This window comes from Spea bombifrons, chromosome 2 (assembly GCF_027358695.1).
Source record: "Spea bombifrons isolate aSpeBom1 chromosome 2, aSpeBom1.2.pri, whole genome shotgun sequence".
Classification (NCBI taxonomy): domain Eukaryota; kingdom Metazoa; phylum Chordata; class Amphibia; order Anura; family Pelobatidae; genus Spea; species Spea bombifrons.
Genome location: NC_071088.1, coordinates 140,696,439 through 140,708,733, shown reverse-complemented (window position 1 = coordinate 140,708,733; position 12,295 = coordinate 140,696,439). Strand labels below are relative to the sequence as shown.

The 12,295-nt window shown below is 42.2% G+C and overlaps 2 protein-coding genes across 2 annotated transcripts; both read right to left on the bottom strand.

Moving 5' to 3' along the window:
• Positions 1-429: 429 nt before the first annotated feature.
• LOC128474417 (olfactory receptor 52P1-like) lies at positions 430-1,365 on the bottom strand. Its single transcript, XM_053456750.1, has one exon. It carries the CDS (start codon positions 1,363-1,365, stop codon positions 430-432), a length of 936 nt encoding a protein of 311 aa, XP_053312725.1.
• Positions 1,366-8,510: 7,145 nt separating this feature from the next.
• LOC128474419 (olfactory receptor 52P1-like) lies at positions 8,511-9,822 on the bottom strand. The gene has a single exon (XM_053456751.1). It carries the CDS (start codon positions 9,738-9,740, stop codon positions 8,805-8,807), a length of 936 nt encoding a protein of 311 aa, XP_053312726.1. The 5' UTR covers positions 9,741-9,822; the 3' UTR covers positions 8,511-8,804.
• Positions 9,823-12,295: the final 2,473 nt, after the last annotated feature.

Genomic DNA, 12,295 nt, shown 5'->3' with positions numbered 1-12,295 from the left:
TGTGCAATCAGAGTGAAACAACTGTAACTGAATCGATACGAAGCGCCATTCACCAGAATTTCTTTAATGTGAAAATGGTGGATGTCTTGGCACATCAATCTAACTCTTTAGTGATAACGGCCACTAGCGATTTAAACTAATTACAATAAAACGCAAATCATAAAGTCTTCCCAGCAAAACATTTCATAAAACTCTGGAAATTCCAGGGGAATAACCCAAAACAAATATATATATATACATATATATATATATATATATAATACAATTTATTTTATTTTATTGAGATTGTCCAAATTCTGACGTGGAGAACACTGTACTGCCGGCTGATCCCGCCAGATGCTGCCTCTTGGAGTCCTACGAGAAAGTCCAGAGATGACCTTCAGATATCGCGACGCGTTCAGTAGTAACTTTGGCCAATTTGTTAGTCTTTCAGTGGAAAATAAATACGATTCTCTCCCTTATCTCCTTGGTTTTTACGCCGTAAATCATTGGATTGCACATGGGTGGAATAAGAATATAAAGGTTTGCAAAAATAATGTGAACGTGGAGTGGAATGATGTGTCCGAAGCGGTGGGTGAAGAAGGAGAAGAGCGCCAGGATGTAGGAGATGAGGATGACGATAATGTGAGAGCCACACGTGCTGAATGCTTTGCGACGAGCTTCCTTAGAGGAGAGTTTGAGGACGGCCCTGACTATAACGATGTACGAAAACGAAATACATGCTGTATCCACCGCGATCACCAGAAGAGCTACCGTCAAGCCGTAGACCTGATTAACGGTTGTGTCTGTACAGGCGATCTTCACCACGGCCATGTGCTCGCAGTAAGTGTGCGCTATGACGTTGGTCCTACAATAGGACAATCTGTTGATCAAAAGTGGGCAAGGAGCCATGAACAAGGAGCCTCTCGTGATAGCCAGAATGCCAATCCTGATTATAGTCTGATTGGTTAGAACGGTTGTGTATCTCAACGGGTGGCATATGGCAACGTAGCGGTCGAACGCCATGGCCAACAGTACCGTAGACTCCATCATGGAGAAGGCATGGATGAAGAAGAGCTGGACCAGGCAGGCATTAAAATCAATGTCCAATGACTTGAACCAAAAGATGCTGAGGATTTTGGGTGTCGTGGTGCACGATGCCACCAGGTCAATGATGGACATCATACAAAGGAAAAGGTACATGGGTTTGTGGAAGCTTTCTTTGGACAAGATAATAGCCAGCATGGCGCTGTTTCCCAGGAGCGTGAGGACGTACATGAAACACATAGGGATGGAAATCCAGAACTGGACGTCTTCCAGGCCGGGGATACCAATTAGGATGAAAGTCGGGGGTCTGTAGAAACTCTCATTTGAGTCGGACATCATTTAAACGCGAAACAGCCTGTGAAAGGAGAAAACGGAGATTAACCCTCACAATTTGCAAACACTGATAACAACGGCGTCTAACTTCGTCCTGATTTGTTAATAGTTACATATTTATAGATATAATGATATAAAATAAATTAAAATATGAATTTCCTAATGGCGTATTCATCTGTGGTAAAGCAGGAGACACTTATTGTTTTCTTCTTATTATTATGTGTTTATATTACCGGTATTTAACTACATTTAAATGTAATTTACATGTTTTTATTATTATTGTTGTATATTATTATTGTATATTATTATTGTATATTATTATATAATATTATTATCTTATCATTTGCGTCAACAATTTCCGCAGCACTTCTTAAAAGTAGTCAAAGGGCCACAGACTGACCCTCGAGGGCCGCCAACAGACCGTGGTGATGTATATACCTGACTTCCATCCCTTCATACTATACACTTCAGTCATTTTATATTGATGCATTTAATAAATGTTTATCAGACGCCATTTTTTCTTTTCATTTTACTTTCAGATTTTAATAGCTACAGGATAAGGAATTGTGAATTCTAAGGCAAAAACCGAGGTTTAATGGTTTATTTTATAACTCGATGGACCTCAAAACTGTTTGCATCATGGCTGCCCCCGGTCACCTCATATACATATAATATAAATATCTATAGAATATAACGCTGTCAGTTACAGGCGAACAAAAGAATTTTACAAAAAAGTTTCTCCATCTGGCATGTGGGTTTTGGTTTGAAAGAGCAGAAAGTCCTATTTCCTAACATATTAACGAGCGGCCCCCGAGAGCCACGTCTCAGCTTCCGTACCGTTATGAGTACATATATTACGCGCTGGTGATATAACGCTGGCTTTAACCCTTTCAGGGGGGTATCGTATAAAGAGACTCTCGGAATCGTATGGCGACCCTCGGAACCGGTTTTAGATGCAGGCGAACCGGTCACATCCGGCAGTCGGCACCAACGGGATTCATCACGCGATTATTTTACATCATAATTACTGTTAATTAGCCTTTGATTAATACGCATAACAACCTGGCTTTTAATTTCTACGCGATTCCAGATGAATCTGCCGTCTGGAGACGCAACCCAAGGGACCGTCCTTCCGCCTGCACCGGCTGCCGCCGCTCTCTGCACATCTGCACACATCTCGTTTATTTAAATATAATCCGTTAGATTTCAGTGTCTCACTAATCCCCAGAGTCTCTCTAATAATTATCCCTGAGCAGTCTCGTAACGTCCTGTGCCCCTCATCTTCTTTGGAGACCTTCCACCCAACCCCAGCCGAGGCTCACCGCCCACCTTACTATGATTTTACAAAGTTATCGATATTTGGTTATTTCTGGTAAGTGTCCGTACCTGGGAAGTTGGTAAAATAAGAAGGAAAGCGGACACTTATTACCATCGGTGGGTAATCGGTGGGTAATCCCACGTATCCCACCAGTCATTGGCGTAACTTGATCCGAATCCAGATGAGATCCATCCCGGTTCTCCGCTGCTCTTCCTGTGTCCGTCACGTATAGACGGCTTTATTTATCTCCTTGAGAGCAGCTGCTGTGGATCCGCCTGGGAATAATCCTCGCTCCGGAGGTGATCTCTGGTTCTTGCGGCCATGACCGGGCAGGTCTCCAAGGATTAGCCCCCCTCGGACCTTCTGGACCAAGAAGACCTCAGATCCCTCAGGATTCTTGAATAAATCAGGGAGCTGATCCGAGGCTGGTCGTAATAAATGCTGTAACCTGTGAGGATCTCTCACATTCTCCCGGTTATCTTTCCAGCGGGGCCATGCGGGTTTTGAAGCCTGAGATCGGGGAGCGGTTGTTGCTGCACCCTCGGCTGAGGAGACCTTCGAGGCGATGGCGTCCTGAGGATTCTGCTTCAGGATTAAATATTTGCTGCTCACCAAAAGATCGTCAGCTCCCAAGATCAGGGCCGTACACCAATACGTGCTACAGTTATTGTCATTAGTACATATTTTCACTGTTCTCTATTGTAACAGCGCTACTGAGTCTGCAGGCGCTATATAAAAACATGTAGTGATGTAATGGAGGATATTTCACCGCCTCTTGGGGGTAGCAGTCTGCGCTCTGGGGTTATTTGGCGCTTTGTTTTATCAGCCGTAATAATAATTCAGATTCCCTGTGCAATTATTTTTATAAAACAGACTCTCGTCTCTAGTACCCGCCAACCATTTGGGGGTCAGACTCGCGCTCGCCGGTCGCTGTTCTGCGATGCCGGAGATCTGGGAGAGATGTGGGGTGTTTGGTACCCGCGGGGCAGAGGGGCACTTCTCTTCAGATGACGGCATTCGGTGCCATGGGGGGGCGCAGTTATTAGAGCCAAATTAAAACGCCTCCCAGCTGGAAACCAAATCAGGGCCCCAGTCCAATTAGGTCTAGGGGCCACAGTCCACATGAGTCAAAGTACAGGCACCACTGTCGGGATGCCTATCCCTGTGGCACTTGTTGTGGTTCTGCTCGCCGTGCACATAATACTAATAATACTAATAATAATAATGCTATTACTAATAATAATCCTAATAATAGTAATAATAATAATAAAAATAATAATATTGCCACCACTACTAATAATAATTCTAATAATAGTTATAATAATAGTAATAGAAAAATAATAATATTGCCACTACTACTAATAATAATGCTAATAATAGTAATAATAATAAAATAATAATATTGCCACCACTACTAATAATAATTCTAATAATAGTTATAATAATAGTAATAAAAAAATTATATCGCCACTACTACTAATAATAATGCTAATAAAAGTAATAATACAAATAATATTGCCACTACTACTACTAATAATGCTTATACGGTAATAGTAAAAATTGTAATAATAATAGTAACAATAAAAAATAATGCTTCTAATAATAATGCTAATAATAGTAATAATAAAATAATATTGCCACTACTACTACTTACGCTAATAATAGTTATAATAATAGTAATAGTAATAATAATTTAAAAGATAATGTTAACACTACTACTATCATCAGTTTCACATTCGTGTTGGTAATTTTTCGCCCTCGCGGTTGTCTCTCAATCATCAGAGGCTCCGCCCCCTCCGTGCGCTCTTCTGCTTTCTTTCCTGTTTTATTTATGCCAAATATTTTATGAAATGTTTATCATATTTTTTTCTCCACATTATTATTTAACAGAACATTATTTATGATGGTTTTTTGTTATTGAACTTATTATTATTATAATTATTATTATTATTATCTTCAGTACTTTCTATCCAGGCCTTATCTATCAGCAGGGAGAGGCTAACTCCGCCCACTTCCTGGACTAGTAACAGCAGAGGGAATGCTGGGAGGGCCAGTCTTACCCATAGCTCTATGGTCTATAGCGTCTCCATGGTAACTGGAGGTATGACAGACATATCCCGCAGAAGGCTGATCAATATCACGGTGTTCATCACTTTTGCCCCATTGTTAATGCTCCCGGGTAACAGGTCTGTGCCGTCTCTGTGCCTCTCCAAAGGGTTAATGCCACTTTAACCCTCGTTATTATCATACCTGATCCTCAGACTCTTGGAATATTAACCCTTTAATAGCCTTTCATGAAGATTATATGTAGTGACTCACAAAAAGTGTTACCCAAGTGGCTCTGATACCGGTTGTCATGGGAACCTCACTTGTTATTATTTAATGACGCACTTAATTGAGTCACCTGTGTTCAAGCAGGGATATCAACCATAACATTCTGGGGGTAAAAGCACCAACTGGGAGTCTTATATATATGATCTCAGCAGGGGGAATAGGACGGAGTCAGGCTGTGTGACCCCAAGAATCGTCACCCTAAACTGGGGCAGAAGCCCTGCGAGCTCCCTGGTATGGTCATTATATTTCTGTGAGAGAGTTTAGTTGGGTCAGCCATTGGTTTAACCCTTTTGTGGCTGAGCATATTAATACCCCAAGGATCTGAGCTTTTAAATCCATAATATATCCTTAATATAGTTTATTAATGTCTCGGATTTTGGTGTTTTTTGGTAATTACAGAGAGAATATTAGAAGACGCGCATCGCTTCTTGCACTCGATACCTCTTACATAGAGCACCAGGGCCGGTTATCACAGGAGAAATATATTCTTCAATCATTTTTAATAATAATAATAACAATATATAATATGACGTCATTCTTACCTACAGAAGGAATAACGGCGGACTTGGTGGGCCTTATCTGCCGGAAGATTCTATGTTTCTAGATAATTTCCTCTTATTCTGCTATCATGCCCTGAATGGTAGAACGGCGGTTGTCTTAATGCTGGAACCTGCTGCTCATACCCCACTAATATCCCACTAATACCCCATTAATGCCCCACCAACGTTCCAGCGAGGAAAATACTTTTACTGCCTGGACTGGGTTCAGAAGGAAGGCATCCTTTTGCTTACACCCCAAGTGGGCACCCGGAGCTGTTTCTATAGAGCCTGTTCACGGCTTTATTCCATGTGAGTCTATTCTATACCCCATTACAATCATTATTGCATTTATGGGTTACACTATGATCTCTCTGTGTCTCAATGTACAGGGCTAGAAGAGAGGCCTAAACCACATTATATGCAAGTATATATACAGATTTACCCTAAGGTTGTGTATTGGGGCATGTGCGCTTACACCTTTATGCTTATTGTTATAAACCATCATTTAGCATGAAAATATCTAATAATGTGGGGGAAATTAGAAAAAAGGAAAAATGTTCACAGTTTTGCCTATAAAAACTATATATATAACCAGTGTAAACGGGGAAAAAACTTCCAAAAAAATGTATTTAGGTATTTGTCCTGTTTTTGGAAACACCACATATACCTGGAATTTTCATTTATTTTGGCACTTACAGGGTTAAATATGAATGACGCGCATCGCTGTTTCTAAGCAAGATTTTTGAAAGATGTGATTGGCTGGGATTTGCGCCCCAATAGCAGCCAGAAAAATAAATTCTGCTCAACAAAATCCCAAAGTATTCTACTAGGGGCATTTAAACAATTTTGATTTAACCATTTAAGCGCCAGTCTGTCCTACACAATGCAGATTTTTTTTCATTTTTAACCCATTCTATCCAAACACAGTATTTCAGTATTTTTTCCCCCCTGGGTACGTGAAATGACTAAAATAACTTGTGATTAGTACTCAGAAACACCCCCCGCGTACAGGAATCCCCCGTATACATGGGTAGGGCATGTCTCTGTGGCACTGCGGGTTTGGAACATGCGCATTTCAGTTTTCAAACATGGAATTTAGACAGATCGGTTTGTTGGCTCCAGATCTCGTCTGAGACGCGTAGACGTCCCATACTCAATTTTAGGTAAATCATGTTTTATTGTTTTAACATGTCAAAAATCGAAGGGTACAAGAAGAGAAGGGGGGGGCAACAACAGAGTAGATGATTCATAATAATAGAAATCGGTACGAGACATACAGCCACGTTGTGACACGAGGTAATTATGACCAGTAGTTACAGATGTAAGCTTACCATGACCCATATTCAATTTTAACCCCTAAAACTATATATGTCCAAAAACTATACAGCCCAGGGAATCTAGTTAGGGGGGTATTGGCCGGTCCCGTGCAGCTGATTCCACCCCGGCGCCTTACAAATTTAGTCTAAAAAAAGAAAAACATTTTCACATCCACGTTGCGGATTCACCATGTAAAAGAACAAAAAAAGGTCTTGATTTGCGTTCAGTAACCCCCCCCCCCCGAGTACAGCGATACCGCACATGCATGGATAAGTCATGTTTCTCAGAACATGCGCAGTTCAGTTTTTAATGTTTTTTTATATGTACATATCACGTATAGTGACGAGTTTAGGCCACTGACATTAATCTGGGAGAACAATCAATAAGTGATGATTATAATTATAGATGAAACACCGTAGATAACCCTTCTCTCTTTCAGGGTCATCCAAGGGCTGCCATAATGATCAGATCACTCCTATTGGCCAGGAATGATCTGAGCATCATCAGCCCGCTTTTGATTGGTTCTGCAGCAATTCACCTGGAAGCAACCACGACTTTCAGGTCAGTGCTGTTATTGTTATTTTTTTTAACTCTTTCAGTGCTGATGCTCCATAGGAGCACAGCATTGACTGAAATTTAGTCCCCACAAGCTTGTGGGGACAAATATTAACCCCTGCCATACATGATCACGGCATTAAAGGGGTTAACACTGCACGCTCTTAATGGAGAGTTGGCCTTCACACTGATGTGGAGACGAAGAAACCTTTCTCCCTGTCCCTGCCGCTGCCTCTGGCAGCTGGGACGCAATCGTCAATAAACCGGTGATTGTGTGTGTGTGTGGGGGGGGCTCTTTGATCACTCCTGTAGGACTGATGCAAGGGCTTGTGGGGGCCCTTTTTGCCATTGCTGGTCTGCCTGGGCGTGAGTAAGGGAAGGAGGTAGAGAGTAGAAGGAAGGAAGCATGTATGACTATATGTATGTTAGAGTGAATAAGTGTGTGAGTATGTGTGTGTCAGTGTGAACGTGTAAGTATGTATAAGTGTGTGAGTATGGATGAAAAAGCTTTTAAGCTTTCCCTCAGACATGAGAGGTCTTTAGAGGTTGCACTCTAAATCTACTCAGCCAATAAAGGTATCAAGTTGACTCTACTTGCCCGCCCGCGATACATACCTCATCGACACTGAAGCTGTTAAGGCAAAAAATGCCTTATTTTGTTTGCTCTCTATTATATTTGTTTTTTCTCTTAAATACACTCTGGAGTATGTGTCACAAAATCTCCAGGTAATGGCTGCCAGGGTCTCCTCTTGCAAGGTGGGGTGAGAGAGAGCAAAATACTTGTTAAAAGTATCTGCATGACATTTTGTGCCCAATTGCTTATTCATTCACATAAACATGTGTATAATGCAGGTAAAAGAACCGTAAAAACCATTATATAGATACCATTAAAAACCATTATATAGATACCATTAAAAACCGTAAAAACCATTATATAGATACAATTAAAAACCATAAAAAACCATTATATAGATACCATTAAAAACCGTAAAAAACCATTTTATAGATACCATTAAAAACCATAAAAAACCATTATATAGATACCATTAAAAACCGTAAAAACCATTATATAGATAGGGTCGCCATTTATCAGCATTTATTTAAGGTGGAATTAGTCAATGGCTTAACACATATTAACTCTTCAGCGGTAATTCAAACGGTAGTGATTACAATAAAAAGCAAATCATAAAGTCAAAATCCAACACAAATATGTGAAGATGGACCCAAAATTATATATATATTTTTATCAATATTTTTCAAATTATGATGTGGAGAACACCGGACCATCTGCTGATCAGCGAGAAGCTGTCTCTGGAGTTATAGAGAGATGAAAGGTGTCTTCAGATATATGATGAGAAGTGTTTTGGGTCAATAAATGATTTTCAGTGGAAAATCAATACGATTCTCTCCCTTATCTCCTTGGTTTTTACGCCGTAAACAATTGGATTGCACATGCATGGAATAAGAATATAAAGGTTTGCAAAAATAATGTGAACGTGGAGTGGAATGATGTGTCCGAAGCGGTGGGTGAAGAAGGAGAAGAGCGCCAGGATGTAGGAGATGAGGATGACGATAATGTGAGAGCCACACGTGCTGAATGCTTTGCGACGAGCTTCCTTAGAGGAGAGTCTGAGGACGGCCCTGACTATAACGACATACGAAAACGAAATACATGCTGTATCCACCGCGATCACCAGGAGAGCTACCGTCAAGCCGTAGACCTGATTAACGGTTGTGTCTGTACAGGCGATCTTCACCACGGCCATGTGCTCGCAGTAAGTGTGCGCTATGACGTTGGTCCTACAATAGGACAATCTGTTGATCAAAAGTGGGCAAGGAGCTGTGATTAAGAAGGCTCTCGTGATAGCCAGAATGCCAATCCTGATTATAGTCTGATTGGTTAGAATGGTTGTGTATCTCAACGGGTGGCATATGGCAACGTAGCGGTCGAACGCCATGGCCAACAGTACCATTGACTCCATCACGGTAAAGGAATGAATGAAGAAGAGCTGGACCAGGCAGGCATTAAAATCAATGTCCAATGACTTGAACCAAAAGATGCTGAGGATTTTGGGTGTGGTGGTGCACGAACCTGCAAAGTCGATAATTGACATCATACAAAGGAAAAGGTACATGGGTTTGTGGAAGCTTTCTTTGGACAAGATAATAGCCAGCATGGCGCTGTTTCCCAGGAGCGTGAGGACGTACATGAAACACATAGGGATGGAAATCCAGAACTGGACGTCTTCCAGGCCGGGGATACCAATTAGGATGAAATTCGGGGGTCTGTAGAAACTCTCATTTGAGTCGGACATCATTTAAACGCGAAACAGCCTGTGAAAGGAGAAAACGGAGATTAACCCTCACAATTTGCAAAAATACAGACGTCACTGATAACAACGGGATTGTAACTTCGTCCTGATTCGTTAATAGTAACATATTTATAGGCAGAATGAGATAAGAGTAATAAAGATAAAGAAAAAAAATTCACATCGATGAAACTCAACCCTCGCTGCCCACAGTCACCGTATTCAGCAGATTGAATCCATAATTATCCATGAAGGCGGCAGCTGAACGTAAAGGTTTCTAACAGCAAAGTATATTATGTTCCATTTATATGGCGCCAGATTCCAGATTTAGAATGACATAACAGATGAGTGGGATAGTATTCTGGTTGTTTCTTGTGTGAGGAACGGGTGGATTTGGGAGATGTTTTTCAGGTGAAGGCGGCAGGACTTGGTGAGGGACTGGATTTGAGGGATGATGGAGGGAGTCTAGTGTAACAACAAGGTAGTGAACTTGGTCTGTCGGTTGGATGGTGGGGTTGTCAGTGGTGATGGATGGCGGGATCGCCATAAGCTCTGTCTTGGAGATGTTGACCTTCAGGTACTGTGACGCCATCCATAATGCAATTCCGGAAAGACAGTGGGTGAGGCGAGTTAGAGGGTGAGAGATGGGGAGAGGAGATATAGATTAGGGTGATGTCGGCGTATAGGTGGTATTGGAAGCCACAGGAAGATATGAGATGTCAGAGAGAAGAGATGTAGAAGAGCAGAGACCCAAGAACTGAGCCCTAAGGGACACCAACAGATAGTGGAGGGGAGAGGAACAAGTTGCAGTGAAGGAGACACTAAAAGTACGGTCAGAGAGGATGGATTTGAGACATGAAAGAGTTGTGTTTAAGATGCCATGAGCATGTAGGGTTTGTAGAAGGATAGGATGGCCGACCTGGTAAAGGCTGCCAAGAGGTCCAAAATTATAAAATGCAAGACGGGATCTTTGTGTTATGTGGCCATTAATTAGTCATTTTAGTGAGCGCAGTCTCGGTGGACAGAATCCAGAGTGTAGAGGGTGATTGCTCTTTACAGCAATTTGGAGGCCAGAGAGAAGGAGGGAAACTGGACAGTAATCTGAAGGGGATGTGGGGCCAAGAGAAGGTTTCTTTAGGATGGGAGAGAGGATTGCATGTTTAAATAAAGATCGGAGGAAGTAGAGAGGTTTACAAGATTGGTTAGGGTTGTTGTAAGGGCACCAATAAGAGATTGTAGGAGTTGTGAGGTGGTGATGTGGGAGGGTGAGATGACCTCAGAAACCTCAATAGGGGTGACAAGTCTGAAGCGGTTGAGGGTGGGTTGTGGCAGGGAGAGGGGTTGGGTTAATATTTGATTAACTCTATGGGGAGGATGTTATCCCTGATGATGTCTATTTTATTGTAAAGCGTAAAGTCTCCCTCCAAAGGCGCTCAGCAGTATTTAAACACATTTGGAGGAGACGGGTCTGTGTGGAATGCCATGGCTGAAGAGGATGCGAGCGATAGTACTTTAGCAGCGCTAGACGAGGATGAGTCTGATGTAGGAAAGATGGAAAGCGACTTTCTCGCTTTCTTTCCTCAATCAGGGGGCTGAGGTGGTGAGAGAGAGAAAAACAGCGGGGAGTTTGTGGCACACAGAAGGGAGTGCTGGGGTTACAGCAGATGGGTTTGAGGTTGTAGGCATGGAGGGTGTTTGTGTGGAAGGTGCAGGGGCTGGAGCACGTTGGAACAGAGCATAGAAGTAGTAAGATAAGATCCAGTAAGTGATGGCGTTGGGACTGGTGGAGATGGGATGCCGTCACATGAGGTACGGAAGGTTTGAAGACAGGAAAGATGAGCATGTGAGATGAGGTGGGGTGATGACAGAAGGGAAGAAGAGATGCAGAGATGGTGTTATTAAGTATGCTTATAGATGAGGGAAGGAAGGAAGAAGAAGCAGGTAGGGGTCATACTGAGGATCAGAGAAAGTGGGCCGAAAGAATTTGCTGAATTACCTGATGAGTGTAACGGGAGATGCCAATGCCGTTCCCTGCAGATCCTCTCGCTTTATCTGTCTGCTTCTGATGATTCCGCTGGGGATGATGCCACTGAAGCTACGTTTCCAAACAAGATGTTTAATGGCTGCATCTGGCTGCTTTCACAGCTGGGATTTAGTTAATAAGACCAAAAAATCAAGTTTTTCTAACAAAGAGGGATCTCTAGGAGCCATGTCTAAACGCCGACGCTGACACGTATGCAGCCCTAATCTCTATACATATAATACGAGCGTAGGGCGTCCTCCGTTATAAAACACATACAATCTGCCTGTTAGTGCTAATTACCCTTTCAATTAACTGCCCTGTAATCATCTCGTTAGCGACCTGGCTTTAATAACCGCCATTTCTGTGCAATTCCATCATCTGGAGACATGTGGATCTCATACGGAGTGGAAAGTAACCCAAGGGTCCGTCTTTGCGTCTGCGCCGGTCGCTGTCTCTGCAGAGAACGCGGCTTTTTTTAAATAAAAACCGTTAGATTTCATTGTATTTCTCACTGAGCCCCGGACCCTCTCTGATAATTATC